This window comes from Sorex fumeus, unplaced genomic scaffold, assembly GCF_029834395.1.
Source record: "Sorex fumeus unplaced genomic scaffold, SorFum_2.1 ptg000043l, whole genome shotgun sequence".
NCBI lineage: Eukaryota > Metazoa > Chordata > Mammalia > Eulipotyphla > Soricidae > Sorex > Sorex fumeus.
The window spans coordinates 31,428,247-31,448,818 of NW_026606100.1; the positions used below are offsets into that span (position 1 = coordinate 31,428,247).

The 20,572-nt window shown below is 54.5% G+C and overlaps 2 protein-coding genes across 4 annotated transcripts; one reads left to right on the forward strand and one right to left on the reverse strand.

The window, feature by feature from the left end:
- Positions 1–1,730: 1,730 nt before the first annotated feature.
- On the forward strand, positions 1,731–4,301 carry ELOVL3 (ELOVL fatty acid elongase 3). The gene is made up of 4 exons (XM_056120523.1): positions 1,731–1,831; positions 2,785–2,916; positions 3,438–3,589; positions 3,874–4,301. The coding sequence occupies exons 1-4, from the start codon at positions 1,731–1,733 to the stop codon at positions 4,299–4,301; spliced, it is 813 nt and encodes a 270-aa protein (XP_055976498.1).
- A 1,535-nt stretch (positions 4,302–5,836) lies between these two features.
- PITX3 (paired like homeodomain 3) lies at positions 5,837–18,300 on the reverse strand. Of its 3 annotated transcripts, none has more exons than XM_056120520.1 (4): positions 18,039–18,300; positions 7,220–7,349; positions 6,860–7,062; positions 5,837–6,455 (listed from the first exon to the last, which is right to left on the reverse strand). In XM_056120520.1, exons 2-4 carry the CDS (start codon positions 7,335–7,337, stop codon positions 5,889–5,891), a joined length of 888 nt encoding a protein of 295 aa, XP_055976495.1. In that variant the 5' UTR covers positions 7,338–7,349; positions 18,039–18,300; the 3' UTR covers positions 5,837–5,888. The 3 variants fall into 3 exon arrangements, with proteins under 3 accessions (XP_055976495.1, XP_055976496.1, XP_055976494.1); XM_056120521.1 differs by lacking the exon at positions 18,039–18,300 and adding an exon at positions 17,935–17,959; XM_056120519.1 differs by lacking the exon at positions 18,039–18,300 and adding an exon at positions 17,324–17,593.
- Positions 18,301–20,572: the final 2,272 nt, after the last annotated feature.

The following is a 20,572-nucleotide window of genomic DNA, read 5'->3' on the forward strand; positions in this document are numbered from 1 at the left end:
CCACTGCCCCCAAAAAGGATGCATTTGAGAGTCATTTTGATAGTATGGACAGGGCTTGGCCTGTGACTCAATGGCAGAATTCTTGCAGTATGAGGTCCTGGCACTGTTTGTCCCTCCCCCCTCGTTGCTCCCCCCTCCCTCAAACACTGCAGTATTTCCTGCCCATCTCAGGAAGCAACTGAGATTCCAAAATCAGGAGATTATGGCTTGTAGTTCTTGACCCCAGAGTCTGTGGGTTCCACTGCACAGAGCCACTAATAACCACAACTTAATATTAAATCTTCCATAATTATTTTTTAGCACTTGTTTTGCAAATCACTGTCGTAGTTCAAACAGCTTTCAAGACCTGAATTTCTTCCTCACTTTCAAAATGTCTAGAAGAGAAATCTGGGATAGATATGTAAGATCCTTGCCCCCACTCCTTGATTTTTGGTCCATACCTGGCGGTGCTCAGGGCTTACTCCTGGCTTCTCGCTCAGGGATGATACTGGTGGGGTTTGGGGACCATATGGGGTCTAGGGCACCAAACCCGGATCTGCTGTGGATAAGGCAGGCACCCAACCTGCTGTACAGTCGCTCCAGCCCCCATCTGTAAGATATTAAAGGTTTTAAAGTATTGGGGAACGTAAACGATAGAACCTTGGGTAAGGTGCTTGCCCTGTCTGTAGCTGACCTGGGTTTAATCCCCAGCACTCCATATGGTCCCTGAGTACAGCCAGGAGTAATTTCTAAGTGCAGAGCCAGGAATAACGCCTGAACATCACCAGGTGTGACTGCAAGACAGAAATTTTAAAGTATTTCTTTGTGGCTGATTATGCAAATGAGAAAAAAACACATTTAATTAAACAAGCACAGACTGGGGGAAGAGCATATTCCGAGGTGCATTGGTTCTCTCCTTCCTAAACTCTGGGAGAGGGAAACTCTAATACAGCTCTAAGATCATCTCCCAAAGCCAGAGGTTGACCCCATTTCTTCTCTGAGATTATTACTGAGCGTCAGGCTGGAGCAGTTCAGGAAGCTACAACAATCAGGTTCCCAAACAAAGCATCCTCAACAATAAAATGCACGCTATTCATCTCCTTCCCACTCACAACCAGAAACCCGGAGTTCGGACACAGGACTATGGGGGACGCTGTTGGTGCTGCCATCCCCCTCTGGGTCATCCTCATCCCAGCCAGACCTGGGTTTCCTGGGAATCTCAGCCTGGTGGAAAACTGACGCCCCTCTCTCTGGAGGGCGCTCCTACAGGCTGAGGACCACCTGGCCAGCCCTGGGCAGGTCAGGTTTAAGGTAAATCGAGGCTAAAGGTGAGGATTGTCAGTGCCAGGGAAGGACTGGTCTGCCCCGCCCCAAGCATGGATGCTAGAATGAGGCGAGCAGGTGGTGTAAGTGCAGGGTAGAAGGAGAGGGGCGTGGCTATAATTGGGGGTGGGGCTTGTAGGGGCGGGGGGAATGGGCGGGGCAGTGGCGAGTCCTAACTGGGATTGGAGGAGTGCCAGAAGTAGGGCGGGGCCCCGCTCCGCGCAGGCTAGCCGCTTGCGGACGCAGCGTTATAAACTGTCCTGGCGCCCGCGGCGCGGAAAGCTTGCCGCGCTGCCGCACACGTGCCGAGCCCGGCGGGAGTTCCTTGGGTTCCGGGTGCGTGCCGTCCTGTCACGAGTTCGCGTCGTCCGAGACCCCCTAACTCTTCCAAGTTCCCAAGCTCACGACCTCGACGACAGCAAAACGAAATGGTTACAGCCGTGAATTTCACCCAAGAAATGGACCTGCTGTACAGGCCCTATAAGTTCGAGGAGCTCTTGGAACTGAGTTACTATGTGCAGGAGTACTGGTGAGACGTGGGGCAGGAGAAGGCCAATACTAGGGTGGGCTCTGAGAATTGCTATCCCGGGAGCTTTGTTTGCAATGATTTTCTTAAAGAGCATACCTATTGGGCTTCCCTGTATTGGCCCCACGTTTTCAAGGTGTTAGTAGTGTAGCACTTCAGAGAGTTTAGAGAAAGGAAAGAAGGGAGGGAGAGAAGGGAAGGAGGGAGGGAGGGAGGGAGGGAGGAAGGAAAGAAGGAAGGAAGGGGAAGGGGAAGGGAAGGTTTAGACCCAGCTTCAGCCCTCTGCTCCGTGTATTTTATGCATTTACATAGGTCAGAAGAGCGGTACTAGCCTCCTTCTTTAATAAAGAGGCTTGGATCTGGGAAGATAGTTTAACAGTCTGGAGCACACCCTTTGTATGCTAGAGTCCTGGGTTTATTCCCTGACACTGCACTGAGCCAGTAGTTGCTCCTGAACACTGCTGGGTGTGATCCAGAGCCAAAATAAAACAAGAGGGCTGGAGCAATAGCACAGCGGGTAGGGCGTTTGCCTTGCACGCGGCAGACCCAGGTTCAATTCCCAGCATCCCATATGGTCCCCTGAGCACCGCCAGGGGTAATTCCTGAGCGCTGAGCCAGGAGTAACCCCTGTGCATCGCCGGATGTGACCCAAAAAGCAATAAATAAATAAATAAATAAAATAAAACAAGAAAATGTAGGCCAGTTGGATTTCTCAATGCCCAACATCCCGTGGTCCCCCTCCCTAGCACCTAGCCAGGTATAGTCCTTGAACACTACTGGGGGTGGTCTCCCACTAAATAAGTATCGCGGGCTAATACAGTAGAGTGTGTGCTTCACAGTGGGAGGCCCAAGGCCTGATCCCATGCCTTTGAAGCACTGGCTCTCGAGAACAGAGAGTGGGCATTTCTCTAACTGGACCCAGCGCTGAGCCTGGATGTGTGTCTTCTGCCTGCCAGGAGTAGCTGCTTCATCATAGTGCCCATCTACCTGCTGCTCATCCTCGTGGGGAAGGCCTACATGAAGACGCGAAAGGGCTTCAACCTGCAGAAGCCACTCATCCTCTGGTCCTTCAGCCTTTCTGTCTTCAGGTAAGATGCTCTCACCCTTTCCTCCCTGGCAGCTGTCCTATACCCTCACTCTATTCCCCAAAGCTTCCTCCAGCCTCAGCTGCATCAACTCCCATTCTGCACTCCGCCTGCCCTGAACCTTTCCCTATCCAATTGTCTCAACTCCCCAGTTCAGACAGTCCCCCCCAGTTCCCATGCTCCTCCCATGTTACCCTCTTTCTTTTCTTCTCCACAACCTAACAGCCTACTATTTCTTTTTCTTTTCTTTTCTTTTTTTTTTTTTTTTTTTTTGGTTTTTGGACCACACTCAGAAGTGCTCAGGGCTTACTCTTGACTCTTCACTCAGGGATCACTCCTGGCAGGGCTTGGGGGACCCTATGGAGTGCTGGAGATCAAAGAAACTCCCTCCTTGCTGTCCTATCACTCCTGCCCCCTAACTAGCATCTCAGAACTTGTGATCCCTCCCCCTTGGAAGGGTGGGGAGGTGGCGGAGCAGGCTGAGTTCCTGAGGATGCGCTTGACCCCCATTCTCTCCACTCCAGTATCCTGGGGGCAGTGAGAACATGGAGCTACATGGGGACGCTGTGGCACCAGTACAGCCCAAAGCACACCGTGTGCTTCTCCTTCTACACGTCCACTTCCGTTATAAAGTTCTGGTCATCCATCTTTACCTTCAGCAAGGTCATCGAACTTGGTGAGTGGCGTGGCTTTGTTTCCGTGGTGCCCACAAGGCAGCATCTCTCCTCAGGGCCCTCCCCTCCTCCCTCCCTTGGACAGTGACAGCCTTGACCAGGCCTGTGTGCTAACATCAGTATTCTCTTCCCCCGCCCCCCACCCCAATCCCAAGAGGCCATCTTGAGACAAGCCCAGAGACACCTCCCTCTGCCCTAAGACTTGCCCCTCCATGTCCCCACACCCAGAGCAGAGGGTGGGCCTCAATGCTGTGTGCTCTGCCAGCCGTGACTCTTCATCCCCCAGGAGACACGGCCTTCATCATCCTGCGCAAGCGGCCCCTCATCTTCGTGCACTGGTACCACCACAGCACCGTACTGATGTTCGCCAGCTTCGGGATGAAGCAGAAGGTGCCTGCAGGTGGCTGGTTCATGACCATGAACTTCGGGGTGCACGCCATCATGTACAGCTACTATACTCTGAAGGCGGCCCAAGTGAAGCCGCCCAAGATCCTTCCCATGCTCATCACCAGCCTTCAGATCCTGCAGATGGCGGTTGGAGTTTCCGTGAGCATCATGGCGTACATCTGGAGACAAGATTACGGCTGCTTCATGACAGAGCATGCACTCTTCTGGTCCGCCGTCCTGTACACATCCTATTTCATCCTCTTTGCCCACTTCTTCCACCGAACTTACATCATACCCAAGAGCAAAGCCAAGGTCAAGAGCCAGTGAAGGGCTGTGGAGAAATGAGCCTTGTTGCCGCCGTGTCCTCTCCTCCCTGACACTGAGGGACTGCGCTTGGGTTTGGGAGAATTATTCGGGTACCTTCTCTTCATGGTTTCCCCACAGGTGGGGCCCAACTCCCCAGATGGCAGGAAGTTATGACAGACAAGAATGTAATAACTGAGACATGAATGTAATCTAGTATTTAGATCATTCTTTCTCTTTCTCTCTCTTTTTCTTTCTTCCTGTCTGTCTTTTTTTTTTCCCTGTCTTTTTTTAATGTGAAGGCCAGGCAGGCCCTGGGGTGGGGGGTGGGGGGTGGGGAATGACTGAAGAGGCTCTCCAGAGGTAAGTTATTTAATATTCTATCCAGAAATCTTTTTTCTTCTTGCTCTAATTTTTAAAATGAAAAACATCAAGATTTTGAGTTGGAGCGATAGTACAGTGGGTAGGGTGCATGCATCCAACCCAGTTCAATCTCTGGCATCCCATATGGTCCCGTGAGCACCACTGGAAGGGATGCCTGAGCGTAGAGCAAGGAGTAAGCTCTGAGTACCGCCATCAACAACAATAAAAAAAAAATTGACTTGGGGTCCTTGGCAGTTTAGGGTCGTAAGAGGACTGTTGTGAGGGGAATGGGCTCTGGGCATGCGAGAATCCTGAGGGTGTGTGGAAAGGTGAACACACAGAGAGACAATAAGGATCCTCTGCAGGCCTGATAGGCACTTAGTAAATGTCTGTTACAGACCAGAATTTTATTTCTGTTAAAGGCCCAACCCCCTCATCGGAACAGCGAGTAACAGGTGCAGGAAAATACACACACGCACACACACACGCACACACACACACAAGAAAAAAAAACCCAACCCACCACCACCAACAAAAACAACTGAAGAAACTTATTCAAGGTTAGAGGCTTCCTAAATCATAGACTTGACACTTGCGAGCAGTCTCTATCGTCTAGACATCCTCCCTGAGACCACGAGGTGGCGCTGCAGTACCAGCTTTGCCCGCCGCCGTCGAGGAGCGTGTAACAAGTTATCAACGCGGGCGCCAGCGAGCGGGGCGGGCGTGGGGGGGGGGACGCGCCTCCTGGCTCTCGGATCCGCCCACCCCCAGCCCACCCGGCGTCCTAGAGACCGACCCCCTCCTCTTTCCCCTGCACCCTGCCCTCCTCCGGACCGTGAGAGTGCTAAGCGGGGGAGGGGGAGAGAGCGCTGCGCGGCGATCCGCAATCACCACCAGGCCTTGACTGTCCGCGCACGTTTATTTCAAGTCACTTGGAAACGGAGGGACGGGGAGGCTGGAGAAGGCGGGCCGGGCCCCGCGTGAGCCGGCCCCGGCGGGGGCAGCTGGTCCCTGTGCCTGGCCTTCGTCCCCGGGCCTCGGCCTTGTGTGCGCAGCTCTGGCCACCCGCCCTGGGGCCGGGGAGGGTCGGAGGTGGGCGTGGGGGTGGCAGGAAGACCGTCTCCCGAGCCCGCCGACCACCCCGCCGTCCAGTCCAGCAGCCCGGCCGCCCCTTCCCGACCCTCCGGGGCGGGAGCGAAGCCGGAGAGGCCAGCCGGGCGCGGGGGCGGGCGGCCGCGGCGGGGACGGTCACACCGGCCGCTCCACGGCGTACTGGCACGGGCTGAGGTTGGCGGCGGGCGGGGGTCCCGGCACGGCCGGGTAGCTGAACGAGGCGTGCTGCTTGGCCTTGAGCCGCAGGCTGGCCAGACTCGAGTTACAAGGGTCCCGGTAGACGTAGGGGGAGGAGGCGGCGGCGGCGGCGGCGGCGGCGGCCGAGGCGTAGGGACAGGACACCGCCCCGGAGGACACGGCGGCGGGCGCCAGTCCCGGGGGCCCCCCGCCCAGGCCCTGCAGGGCCGCGGGTCCCGGCACGGCGCCCGGGGCGGCCGCGGCGATGGAGCTGGGCGGCGAGAAGACGGGCTGCGACGCCAGGGGCCCCACGTTGACCGAGTTGAAGGCGAACGGGAAGGTCTTGGCGGCGAGCGGCGGGCCGAGCGCCTTGGGCGGCCAGTTGCCGTACGAGTAGCCGGGGTACACCTCCTCGTAGGGGGGCACCAGCCCCCCGAGCGGCGCCGCGAAGCCGCCCTTGCACAGCTCGGCCTGCTGGCTGCGCTCGCGCTTCCGCCACTTGGCGCGCCGGTTCTTGAACCACACCTGCGAGCCGGGATGGGGGGAGGGAGAGAGGGCGGTCAGGACCCGGGGCAGGGAGGGGGGGACCTGCTCAGAGTCGTCCCCCCCCCAACATCCGAGTTTCCCAGCCCCAGCTCAACGAGATGGAGTGACCTGGGGCACGGGGATGTGGGGGATCGCGGCGCGCATCCCGAAAGCCGAGGATAGAAGCAACGCGAGGGGTGAGGGGCACGAGTTTGGGGGCCAGGTCGGGGTGAAGAGCAAAGCCCGAGCCGCGGCCAGCAGCGCAGAAACGCGCGGTTGCGGGAGACCGGGGTTGAGGTTGTGTGGGGCAGTGGACACGCGGGATCCTGGGGTCGGAGCATGCGGGCTGCGGGCCGAGCAGCCCAGCGCCAGGAGAGGGGCTTGCAGCCCGGGCTGCTCCGTACCCGCACGCGGGCCTCGGTGAGGTTGGTCCACACGGCGATCTCTTCGCGAGTGCTCATGTCCGGGTAGCGGTTCCTCTGGAAGGTGGCCTCCAGCTCCTGCAGCTGCTGGCTGGTGAAGTGCGTGCGCTGTCGCCTCTGCTTCTTCTTCAGCGAGCCGTCTTCGGGGGAGCCTCCGGGCAGCGAAGCCGAGGCCTTCTCCGAATCTGGGGGGTGCAGGGCGGGTAATGGGGCGCCCAGGTCCCGACCGATTTTGGGCTGCGGGATCTCCCCTCCCCGCCTCCCGCTCGCTCACACCCCAGTTTCTGCTCACGGGGGTCCCCATCCCGGCTCTCCCCTCTGCCCACCAGGGGGCGCGCTCACCGCTGTGCTCTTGGCCCTTGCAGCCGTGCTCGGGCAGAGGAGGGTGCGGCGTGCCCGCGTCCGACAGCGAGAGGGCAGGGCTCCGGGCCTCCGCCTCGCTGAGCAGGCCAAACTCCATGGAGCGTGGCCTCTGGGGGAGGAGAAAACACAGACCACGTTAACAGCCATCAGATTTTCTGGATGCTTCGGTTTCTATCAGTGTTTGCTCCCAAAGTTCGATTTCCTTAATGAGCTCACTGGCATCACGCTCTGGGTGAGGACAGGACCGGGCATCCCGAAAGCCGAGGATAGACGCAATGCGAGGGGTGAGGGGAACGAGTTTGAGGGGCCATGTGGGGTGAAGAGCAAAGCCCGAGCCGCGGCCAGCAAGCGAAGAAACGCGCGGTTGCGTGAGACCGAGATTGAGGTTGTGTGGGGCAGTGGACACGCGGGATCCTGAGGTCGGAGCATGCAGGATGCGGGCCGAGCAGCCCAGCGCCAGGAGAGGGGCTTGCAGCCTGGGCTGCTCTGTACCCGCACGAGGCTCAGGCAGAGATGGGGCATGAACACTGTTCCCTGCAGCGTGATTAACTCAATGACAGTTGGTGATTGAATTACCGCAGACCACACAGTCGCACATCGTACGCCAAATACCATGTGCCAACACTTCAGTTGTCTCTTCCAGGAATGTCCAATATCCTCATAAACTCATCGATGTCCCTTGGCCAAGCATGCCTGACACCTAGGCTGGGTCTTGGCTAGTCACTCTCCTTGACACAGATTGGATTGTCCCTTCAGGCTAAATGTTATAATCCTGGTTGTCTTCATTCATAATTACTTCCACATGCCTGCCCCCTCAGTGCCTCCCTCTCCCCACCAGATTGCATCAGGATTAAGGATTATCTTCCATTTTCAGGTGAGGAAATTCAGGTAACTCCATGGACGTCACAGGTCGGAATCAGGGCTTTGTGATTTCAACATTAATACTTTTTCTTCGGGCTAGAGCGATAGCACAGCAGTAGGGCGTTTGCCTTGCAAGTGGCCAACATGGCCGACCCGAGTTCGATTCCTCCGCCCCTCTTGGAGAGTATCTCGCCCTCACAGCAAAGCCTGGCAATCTCCCTGTGATATATTCGATATGCCAAACACAGTAACAATTGTCAAAATGGAGACGTTACTGGGCCCGCTCAAGCAATCGATGAACAACGGGAGGACAGTGACAGTGACAGTGACTTTATCTTTATTTGCTTTCCTATACTGTGTTCTTTTGGGGTCCTACCTGGAAACTCCCTCTGGAACTGGACCGCCTAGCCTCAGGGATGGAATTCTAACACAGACTTGTCTGAGTCTGCTTCAGCTAGGATAAGGCTGCTAGAGTCTATTCGGTTCGATCGGCAAGAATTCATTTAAAGAAAAGGTTTGAGGAACAAAAGAAAGTTTGAGAACTAGAGAGATGGCACAGGAGTTAAAGCTCCTACCTTGGGATCAGAACGATAGTGCAACGGTAGGACGATTGCCTTGTATGCGGCAGCCGACCCTGGTTCATCCCCAGCATCCCAGATGATTGCCAGGTACCTCCACGACTGATCTCTGAGGGCAGAGCCAGGAGTAACCCTTAGGCATAAAAATAAGCAAGCAAACAAACAGAAGCTCTTGCCTTGCATACGGATGGCCTTGGTTCAATTCCTGGCACTGCATGTGGCCCCTTGAGTACTGCCAGGAGTTACTCCTGAGTACAGGAATAGCCTTGAACACCAGTGGGTGTGACCCCAAAAGTTTAAAAGAGAGAGAGAGGGGCTGGAATGATAGCACGGTAGGTTGGGCGTTTGCCTTGCATGTGGCCCGACCCGGGTTCGATTCCCAGCATCCCATATAGTCCCTGAGCATGGCCAGGAGTAATTCCTGAGTGCATGAACCAGGGGTGACCCCTGTGAATCGCTGGGTGTGACCCAAAAAGCAATAAATAAATAAATAAACTAAGAAAATAAAAGAGAGAGAGAGAGAGCTATAGCTCTTGAAGGGCAGGAGGCATGAGCAATGGCGATAGCGATAACTCAACAGCCTAAGCATATGGTTTGTATGTGGAACCTTGAAGATTGATCCCCAGTACTACATGGTCCCCTTAGCACTGCTGCAAATGACCCCCTCCCTAGAGCTTGGAATACATTCTAAACACTGCTTGGAGTGACCCCAAAACAACAAAACCCATTTTGTAGATTATCTGGGTCCTGTATGCTTCTTTTCTGGAACAGACACACACCGTATCCCACCATTCACAGGATCAATCCCTGGGGCCCTGTGCGTGCCATGCCTCCTGCCCTTCAAGCTATTTCCTTGACCCCAGACATGGGTTCCTTTATAATTTTTTTTTTTAGTGTCTTTTGGGCTACATCTGGCAATGCTCAGGAGTTACTCCTGATGGTGCCACTTGGGATGCCAGGGATTGAACCCAGGTCAGCTGCATGCAAGGTAAATGCTCTACCCACTGCACTACACATACTATCACTCCGGCCCCGAGACATAGATTTTTACTTTTTTGTTTTACTATTATTATTATTATTATTACTTTTGCTTTTGGGGTCACACCCAGCGATGCTCAAGGGTTACTCCTGGCTCTGCACTCAGGAATCACTCCTGGTGGTGCTCGGGGGACCCTATGGGGATGCTGGGAATCTAACCCAGGTCGGCCGCATGCAAGGCAAACACCCTACCCGCTGTACTATCACCCTAGCCCCAAAACATGGATTTTTTAAAGCCACTTGCTTACCCTTAGTCCCTGCCCAGACCTTGCCTGACAGTGCCCTGGAACCAACCAGGGTCCCCAGGTCGCCCCTGCAGGCCCCCCTTTTCTGCTGGTTCTCCCAGTCCCCCTCTGGTAGAAAAAAAGAAGGCTCATCCATGGGGATTCGGTTCAAGAACTCCAGGTGCCTCTTTTTGACTTCTTTTGCCTACTCTCGGCTCTGTGCTCGGGGATCATTCCCAGTGGACTTGTGGTACTGGGGATCAAACCCATACTGGCCACATGCAAGGCTAGTGCCCCACCTGCTGTACTATCTCTGTGGCCCCTCTAGACAGGAGAAGGAGGGAGCAAGGGACCAGCAAAAGGGGTGAAGAGCGAGAAGGAGGGGTTGCCTCTCCCATTAACAGACTTAATGCCGGCTGTGCAGGGCGGCATTAATGCAGTGGATTAGCCTGGATTGAGATGTGTGTCCGTTGGCTACTCTGAATTGATGAGGAGCCTTTTCAGGGCTCCGCAGATGGGCAGTAGCCTGTATTTGCTCACAGCGGGCGATGCCCCCTCCAGCCAGCTCTGAGATGACAGCAGCCCTTCCCCTTAAGCCAGACTGGGGGTGGCCCAGAGGTCAAGGAGGAGGCCCAGTTCCTGGCCTTCCCACAGGGAGAGAGACTGCAGGGCCCAGACTCTTTCCTTGGGCAGCTGGCATGGTGGGGCAACAGGGAGCCCAGGAAGGAAGGGAAGAAGGCAGAATGGGGGTGGGAGGTGCTTAGTGTCCCTCCTCTTCTAGGCCTGTTGGGAAGCAAAGTGCTGAGAGCCAGGCCCTCTAGAAACATCTCTGGCAGCCTAGATGCCTGCTCGCCCCAAACAGGTGGGGAGACTTAGCGCTGGGCGCTTCGAGATGGTGCTCTGGGGTGGTGCTCTGGGGTCTCTGTACCCAGCAGGCCCTCCACCTGAGACTTCTCTGGAGGCCTGGAGCGACCCAGAGCTGGGACAAGAGGGACATATTGGTCTGGCCTGTGTGGAGAGCGGGGTGCGACCACTCCCCACACCGGCCTTCATCCTTCCTCCAGTCTGCTTTGGCTCCGGGACATTAACATTTCCCAAGCCCCCAGCTCACCCCCCTCCTCACACACCCCCGGTTCCATACCTGTGTCTTGGTCTCACTCTTTATTTCAGCAGAAGGAGGCAAGGAGAGGAGAGGGCAGGAGCAGAGTGAGAGGAGGCCAAGCTCAGGCTGCGTGTTCCAGAGACAGACACACACACATGGGCCCCCACCCAGACAAAATAAGCACTTGGACTCGGAGTCCCAGCCCCCCCGGCCCCCATCCTCTCCCCCACACGCGCCCACATTCGGGCAGACACACACCGTCACAGTCTCCGCTCTGTGACAGGGACAGCTGCCCCGCGGTTTCAGAGCGAGCCATCCCCGCCCCCTTCTTTTCCTGCCCCTCGAATCTCAGCTCTCAGCCGGCCACTGAGGACTAGGTGGGGGGAGGAGGAGGCCAAAGGGGCCCGGGAGGTCTGCGTTCAGGGCCTGCTCGGGAGAGCCTGTTCGGCTGGGTAGGGAGAGGCATGAAATTGCCAGATGAAGAAGATTGGGGGGCCGGGGTGGGGGCAGGGAGAGAAACTGCCCTGATCATCTTAGGAAAGTGATCTGGCACAGCCCAAAGAAGTGAAATTTGGAGCCCAAAGATCTGAACCACATGCTCAGGTCCCCCCTAATTTGCAAATGACCAGTCTGGGGGCATTGCTGCATGTTTTGAAGGGTGCTCATACTCCTTTCCTACCTAGCTTCAAGATTGTTCAGATGTTAAAGAAAAACATAACATAAAAATGGCGGGGGGGCGGGATCTGGGGAGGATACAGGGGTGAAGGCACTTGACTTGCATACAGCCCATCCTGGTTTAATCCCCAACATTGCACATGGTTCTTCAAACTCCACCAGGAGTAATCCGTGAGCACAGAGCCAGGAGTAAGCCCTGAACACTGCCTGGTGTGTTCTTTACCACTCCTTCCCTATTAAAAATAGGGATAGGGATAAAACACTGGTCAAGCACTTTTTCTCACTTCTTCAATAAGTGCTTCTTTGGTTTTGGTTTATTTTGTTTGTTGGTTTGGTTTGGGAGCTATATCCAGTGATGATCAGGGCTTACTTTTAGCTCTGTGCTTAAGGATCGCTCCTGAAATGCTTATGGATTCATAAGTGATGCTTGGGCCAAACCAGGGTCAGCCACGTGCAAGGCAAATGCCAAACCAGTGTACTACCTCTCCGGCCACCAAACAAATGGTATCATCTATAATCTGGATATTGACTAAGGCACAGGTAAGGTAGATCAGACTTCACCTTTTTCTTAGTCCTTGCTGGAAGGTTTCACCCTCTAGACCCTGCATGTTTCAGTGACGAACTTCTCTGGGGAATAAAGGTGAATCTGGCCCCCACTTAAGAGAGGGTGCAAAGACATGTCGTGGGCTCTGTGTCTTGAATAGAAAGGAGGACCCAGACAATTCCTCTTTGGGGACGGGAGTCTGGAAAAAGAAAGAATGAAACCTTCAGGCTCTTGACTGGGTGTGTAAGAGCAGAGAGAGGTGAGGAGGCTGAGGAACTGTAGAGCAATAGCAGGAAGAGCAGGCAGGAGAGAGAGGCTGGAGGCACAGGCCTTAAGCAGACTCGAGTCTGGGTGGGCTGGTCAGGCAGAGGCTGGGGGCACCAAACTGCTGTCTGAGCTGGAGACAAACTGTCTGAGCATTAAGCTCCTCCAGCCTGCAGGAGGTCAGGAAGCCGGAGAGTGGGCCAGGCACTTGGTCCTCTGGGTGAACAGAGGAAACTGTAGTTTGGCAGCGGTCGACTAGTCTGAAGATTATAGGAAGTACTGGGCAAGGCCAAAGTGAGTTAAGGCTTAGAGAGGTGGCCTCAGGCCAGGGGAGAGACTCAGGGGTAAGCACTTGCCTTGAGTGTTCGAGGCCCCCAGGAGCACAGTGGTGGCTGGAGAGATGACTCAATGGGCTGAGCATATGCTTTGCATGGGTTGGATCCCTAGGTCTATGTGGTTCCCCAAAACCTCTGGAGCAACCCCTAGCACAGAGCTGGGAGTAGCCTCCCAAGCCTTCCGGATGTGTTTCAAAACCAAACCAAACCAAAACACAAAAGAACCACAATGGTGCTGAGTCTGACGCTGGCAGGAGCTGCCCTGCCCCAGTGCCAGCCTGGCTGACTCTCTGCTGGGCTGCGTGGCGAGCCCCATTGGGGTCTGGTGGCAAACCCAACCCTAGGGAAAAAAAAAACAGAAGGCCTGTGGGTGTGCACTGATTTGGAAGTCTGGACTGGAATGAGCGAAAGCTGCTGAGGACTGCAGTAGGAGAGAAGTCTGAGAGCTAGATTCAGGTGGAACCCAGAGCCAGCCAGACACCATGTAGGGAGGTTACACTTTCCAAAGGACAAAATTCACACCCAAAGACAATTGCGTGGTGGTCCCATTTTTGTCCTGAAACAGAAGGGGGTAGAGCAGGACAAGAGCCAGAGAGTCCCCCCAGTTGATGCAAGAGTAGGGCTGGGCCAGAGCTCATAAAGCTGGATCTTGTGTTTTGCAAACTGGAGCCCTGGATTTTATCCCTAGTACCACATGGTCCCCTGAGCACCCCTGAGAACCCTTCTGGGTGTAGCTGAACCCCCCCAAAAATCCCCCCCCCACACTCCCCTCCACACACAGCACAGAGCAAGCAGTTATGCTAACTAAGGCCAAGGCAGGAGGGATACCTAGAAAGGGGATGTGAGAGAACATTTTTTTTTAGAAGAAATGAAGAGGGAGGTGAGAGAGGAGGGAGCAGAGTGGAGGAATCTCAGATGAGCCAGTAGTAAGTCGGAGAGCTAGTATGTATCGGACCTGATCTGGGACAGACCTGATCTGGGACGGGTCTCCCCTAAACCTGAAAGTGAGGGCAGGCTTCCCAACATGGATCCCGAGCCTGAACCTGAGCCCCCAAACTGTCTGCTCTGCTGCAGCAAATAGGAACAGGTAAATCAGGTTTGCAGTTCCAAGAGGAAACCTCCAGCCCAGAAGCAGGCAGCCATGGTTTGGTGCACTGAACAGGGAGCCATGAGGGCCAAAGAAATACCACCGTCTCTGTGTTTTTCCTTCTCTCCTTCAGCAAATGTTAGTTGCTCAGGCTGAACTCCAAGATTAGGGGGCAAACTCTAATTTTGGGAGCCCCCAGTATGAACAGCAAGCAGCGCCTAGAGTGGAGTGATGGTTTCATGGGATGGTTTCTTAGTCTGGGTAAGCAGAGATGTGTTGTTGGGGCCTGGGGCTCAGAGAACGTTCCACATGGTGAGCTTGGATTTGGGGGGGGGGGAGCAGAGCTTCTAAATAATAAGGTAGTGAGGGGGATAAAGCAGCTATTTCTAAGGCTCCAGGGTGCCTCACTTGAACAGGGTCAGATGAGACCAACATCAGTGGGTCAATCTGAGGGAGCCTGTGACTAGGGGGTGAGGCAGAGGTTTGCAGGCTCCAGCCTCTGACTGGTCCATGAACAAAAACAAACCAGGAGAGAACATCACCCTGGCAAACTGCTGACCACTGGGCAAGTTCTCTGTGCTCTCCAGCCTTCCGTTATCCATGGAAGTGCATTTTGTATGACATTCCACACTTTGGGTAACTTCCTTTTACTAGAAAAATTGTTTTCAAACTTCCAAGTGACATCAGCACACCAGGAGGTGGGTTGGGTTTGTCCACGCAGCAACAGGCCCCTCCCACTCCAGGAGGGCCCCCCTGGGAGAAGCAGCTCACTGGCACTTTTTCTTCCACCTGTCTTCTTTTCTTTGCCCCCCCGCCCCCATATTTCTCAGGGTCTTTGTCAACGACCATGGGCTTGACACTAAATAGTCCAATAATTCAGGACCAGACCAGACGGAGGTGCAGATCCGCTCTCCGAACACCATATATGATGAGCAGAGGAGAAAGGTCTGAGGCGTGTCCTTCCCCATGTCCTCTCTGACCCAGCTCCAGTCTGTCCCTATCTACCCTCCATGGCCACATCCTTCCAGCGAGCAGACAGACATCAAACTAGGGTATTTAGCTTGGGAATGGGGAGGGGTTCGTCTCTGAGGGAGTGTGCTGGAGCTCTTCTTTGGAGAGTAGCGGGGGACGGGGACTGGCTGACGTTTGTCTGGGATGAAGCGTCCCAGCCATCACTGAGCAATTTTTTTTTGGTGACTGAACTGGGGATTCTATCAGGCTGATCCAACACTTAAAATTCCACCTGTCCAAACAAAGATTCTGTGATTACAGGGGACCTACAATTGGGATATAATAATAGCAATAATGCTTCTTATTTCTGGAGTGTTTCTTCCTTTACAAAAGATATTCATATGTATAATTTCATTGAACTCTTATCACTACCCTGAGTGGCAGAAATGATCACATCCATTTCACCTCTAAGAAGGCGAATATTTGTTCAAGATTACACAGATTGAAAAGATTTGCCTCTAGTTCTCTTCAATCCAGGGATGAGCTCTTCCCTCTGGCTCCCGCCACCCCAGCCGTCATCTGTGGCTCTGACATGCACACATCCTCCCCGGCCCTGAAGGATTCCATTTCTACTTCCTGCCTTTCCCACCTCTCTGGAAATGAGTTCTGGAAGTTAGCTGCCCACTGTGAGCCAAGGAATACTTTTCTATTCATCCTGAGCTTGCATCATTCCAATGCTGAGAGGCCCCCTCATCTCCGGTTTCAGGATTTGGGGAGCAAACAAGCCTCTGCTTATCTAGGCCTTTCCGTATTCTGTGGGTTTCCATCCTATCTCACCTTCCTGAGGCCTAAATTTTAAAACCAGCTCTCAGTATTCCTGGTTCTCCCCATTCTGTCGACTGTTTTGGGGGCCCTTCTCCAGGCCCCTGATCTCTTCGTAAGAGCCAGTTACCATGCACGCACTCAGCCCCATGGTTTTGAATAAGGATAGGGAAAGCTGTGCCCTTTGTTTCCAATCTTCTTCATTATAGTGTTGCTGCTTTATTGCCTTTTGGACAAAAGCAGAACTTTGGATTCAGGTACTCAAAGAAATATCTATAATATCTCGCCTATTTTTTTTTTTTACACAGACCTTTTCATCCACAATTTCAGAGACTTTCAATGGTGATGGCACAATAAGCTTGCTGAAAAGGGTATTAGAATGTGTGTGTGGGGGGAGAGGGGATTGGGGAGCTTGTTGGACAGTCACTATATATCAAAAGGGAGCAAGGGAGAAAAATGGGTTGAGGAACAATTGTCTAAGCAATAAAAGTAAATCTTGAAAACTGAGGCACAAGGGTGGGACACAGGAAATACAAAGTGTTACTCTCTGGGGGGTGGAGGCTTTGAAAGGTAACTTTCCCACTTGTTGAGACTGCTCCTTGCTAACCACATCACTTTCTACTTGTCCCCATGAAAACTTTGTCCCCAGTTTCTTTTTTTTTTTTCTTCCTCACTCCCTTAGACTGGGAGAGTTCTTTCTACTCTGTCCCCTTCAACCTAACTGGGTTCTGTTTGAGGGCGGGGTGGGGGTGGGGGGTGGGGGGCGGGGAGGGAGTCATCAGGTGGGAAGTCATTGAATGGGTTCAAATAACTCAGAGTCCTTTCCCAGCAACAGAGAAAACAAATCGGGCAGTGGGGTAGGCTGAGCCATTCCTTCCCTCCAGACTAGTTGGGATACACAGGTCCCACGTCGGTCCCTGGAATCTGGATCCCTTGTGTCTCTCTTCCTACTTCCTCTCAGCCTCCGTTGGTGTTGGGATTAGTGGGGATTGATGGGGTTAAGGAAGCAAAACGGAACCAAGACCAAGGTTAGCTTTGCTAAAGTGCTGCAATATTCTCTGCAGCCAGAATCCAGCACTTTCAGGGAAGAATCCGTCACTGACGCCCAGACAGGCAGTCTTGGGGGCCCCCAGTCAGCCTTGTGGGAATGAGTCTGAAGGGCAGAAGGACTCAGGCATTCAGGAGCTTGTACCGGGACCCCTCCCCTTGCCCTTTGGGGTTCATTCCTTTCTTTTCCTGGCCTTGATTTCTACGAACAGTGCCAATTACTGACTTTTCTAGAATTCTGATACTGGAAGTTCAGAGGATGCTGAGGTCTTGTCTGGGTTGAAACGGGAATGTTTGCCAACACCACCCCCAAGGCCCCCCAGTCGCAGGCGGTGGCATGCGACACAGCAGCGCAATCCCTGCTCCCCGTCCTGCAGCCCCTAGGAACAGAAGCAAGTTTGCAAAGCACGAACTGGAATTTGAGGTTGACCCACTAGAGCGAACCCCACAGCACACGTAGCAGTTGGGCAGGCGCTGCCCGGGTAGATGGACATGCCACTCGGCCAGGGACATTCTGTCCGCCGCTGCCGGACAGCGCCTGCTCCGGAGACCCACCTTTCTCGCCGCCCCGGACATTCTGTTCGCTCGGAGCCCCGCGCTCTGCGGACATTCCATCTGATTCCCAGTCGGCTCCAAGTCGGGACCCATCTGGGCCCAGACAACACCAAGCCAGACACGCCAGACCCACCGCCCGGTCGCTCGAGCTGCCATGCCTGGACGCTGCTACCCGCACCGCGGCGACCTGACCCGGTCACCGCCCGGCTCTCACGCGGCGGCTCCTCCTGTCTCAACTGCGGAGCGGTCGCGACCCAGACGCACCCTGGCTCCCAGCCCCAGAAATCTGCGTCCCCGACGGACCAGGGGCGCTTGGGACCCACAAATTGCCCCAGACTAGGAGGTGGTTCCGACAGGGCCTCGGCAAGTCCTTTCGCCCGCGGGCTGCCTGTCCCCCGAGCCCCCGGATTCCAAGGAGTTTTGCTGCAACGGTGTGCCGATTCCCAACTCCCAGCCTGTCCTGGCTTCAGGTCTCGGTTTCCCTCCCGGTCCCCATCGTCTCCCCTGCCTCTGCTCCCCGGGTCTTGAAGCGAAGTTTCCCTTTCCCCAAGTCCTAGCTCCGGCTCTGCAGTCCGTCTGCCCTGGACTCGACCCTTTCGTTCCCTAGGCACCGTTCCGCAGGTCAGCCACCCGGGTCCCGTCTTCGGTTGCCGCAAGTTCGCCCGGTGGCCCCTGGGCCCGCGAGTCCCGGTGCCCCGCATGGTCAAGCACTCACAGTGAGTCCCGAGGCAGATTGATTCCCGGCGGCGGCGGCGGCGGCGGCGGCGGCGGCCGCAGTCTGGAGGGCAGGCTGGGGCCAGGGGCCGGGCACCCGGCCGGGGTGGGGGCCACCCCCCTGCGTCCGGGCTGCCGCTGCGCTCGGACTCTCCGGGACTCGCTGAGTGAGGCAGTGAGCCTCGCCGCTCTCTGTCACCCCCCGCCGGCGCCCATTCACTTTATGGCAGCCCCGGGCGCCCCCAGCCCGCCGTGGACAGCCTCGCGCGCCGGGCCCCGCCCCCTTCCAGCTGCGAGGCCTGGGCTCCACCCCTTCCAGCTGTGAATCCCGAGGCCCCACCCCCGGGGGCGGTGCTCCGCCAATAGCCCGGCCTCCTGGCCAATCGGAGCAGCTCATCAGCAACTGAGCCACACCCCTCCCCACGTGTTCTGAAACCCGGCTCCGGCCAGAACTCGGTGAGAAAAGCTCAGTTTCCGAGACTAGTATGGACCGGGTATGCGCGGAGTCCCGACCCGCCACAGTGAGGGGGTCCAGGACGCCACTTTGAGCAAAATGGAGCAGTGCCATGTGGAGAGGTCCTTCTGGGTGCCAGGTGTGAGTGTGCACGGGCCAGGAGAGGCCTCCGGCTCTTAGCTCTCAGACTTCATTGCCGCTCAAGTTTCGCCTATTTTCTCCACTTGTCGCTGTCTGTCTCTCCACCCTTTGTCTCTGTTCCAATTCTCTCACGTCTCGCCTTTCTTTCCTTTTCTTTCTTCCCTGTCACTTTGCTTTTGCTGTTTGTCTCTGTCACTTTGAAAGACCATTTTTTTCTCTCTTTGTTCCTCATTTTTCTACATCTTTCTCTTTCTCTTATCTGCTATCTCCCAGCTCCTTCCCCACCTTCTCCTCTCCTTCCAGTAAGGTGGCTTTGGAGAGAAAGCAGAGTTTGAAATGAAACAAAGCACCATTTCGGAGTGACCTTGGACAAACCCCAAACTCCCAAATTAAAAGAGCTTCTTACTGGATGTCAAGACATGGGTTGAGCACTTCTCAGAGGCTTGCAGGATTCATCTGTCAGCCCTCACCTTTAGTTTGTCCAGATCATGCTGGTCCAGTATTTAAAAGGTTAGGCTAGCTCTTTCTTGGTGATCTAGGTTCAGTTCTGTGACCAGGGTGTGACCTTGGTGCTTGCTAGATGGAGACTTAAAAGGAACAGGACAGAAGTTCCAGGAACATGTGGAATCAGGTTGAATTGCTTGGGGTTCCCTGAACCTTGTCATGCAATATGCTCCTAAAGTAAATTTGACCTTGTCACTTATCTTCACCTTTTTTTTTTTTTTTTTTTTTTTGCGGGGAGCAGGGGGCATACATGGCAGTGCTCAGGGATCATTCCTGGCTCTGCACTCAGAGATCACTCCTGGTGGGTCTGGGGGAACCATATGGGGTGCCAGGGATCAATCCCAGGTCAGCCATTTGCAAGGCAAGTGCCCCACCCTATACCCTCACTTATTTTCTTAAAACCCGTGAATGACTCCTGATTGCCCTCAGGATGAAGATCAAGTTCCCGTGCTTTTCATACAAGACTTTCAGGACTTGACCTTGTATGGTGTGTGTGTGTGTGTGTGTGTGTGTGTGTGTGTGTGTGTGTGTGTGTGTACTCCACATCCTGCAGTGCTTGGGGGCTGCTCTGGGCAAAATGCTCTCCAACCATCTGGTACTGAGGATTAAACCTCCTGCATACATGCTCTCCAGTTCTCTGAGCTCTCCCCCCAACTTTTTTTTTTTTGTGGGAGGGGAGGTCCTCTCCAGAGGTGCTGAGGAATCAACAGTGCTACATCTGGCAGTGCTTGGGAGAACATAAAGTGCTGGAGATCAAAGTTGGGGCCCTGTGCTTGCCAGGCATGCACTTAGCCCTTTGAATTTTCTCTCCAGTTCCCTGACCTGTCTTTTGGGGGGTTTGTTTGTCTTTTGTTTTTGGAACACACCAGTGGTTCTCAGGGTTTACTCCTGGATTTTCACTCATGGGTCACTTCGGGCAGGGCTCATGGGACCAAAAAGGGTGCTGGGGATTGAAGTCAGGTGGGCCATGTGCCATGCAAACACCCTACCTGCTGTACTATCGCTCCAGCCCCGACCTGACTTTTGTCTTAATGGCCAGTCTCCTGGTGGTTTCCTGCACAATTTGCTTCTGACAGGTATTTTCAAACTGTCTTTATTTTGCTAACTCCTACTCATCCTTCTGAGCTTTACACAAGCCTTATTTTATCTGACAAGTCTTCTTGAATTCTAGGGTTTGAATATGTCTAACGTCTTGCTCCTATAACCATTGTGCATATTCTCTATGACCTTACTCACCATATTGAAAATGTCAGCTTATGTGTTAGCCTCTTATATGTTACTATACAAAATTTTAGGAGGTCAAGTACCATGTCTTTTCCTTTTTTTTTTTTTGACTTTTTGGGTCATACTCGGTGATGCTTAGGGGTTACTCCTGGCTCAGGCTCAGGAATTACTCCTGGCAGTGCTCAGGGGACCACACGGGATATTGGGGGTTG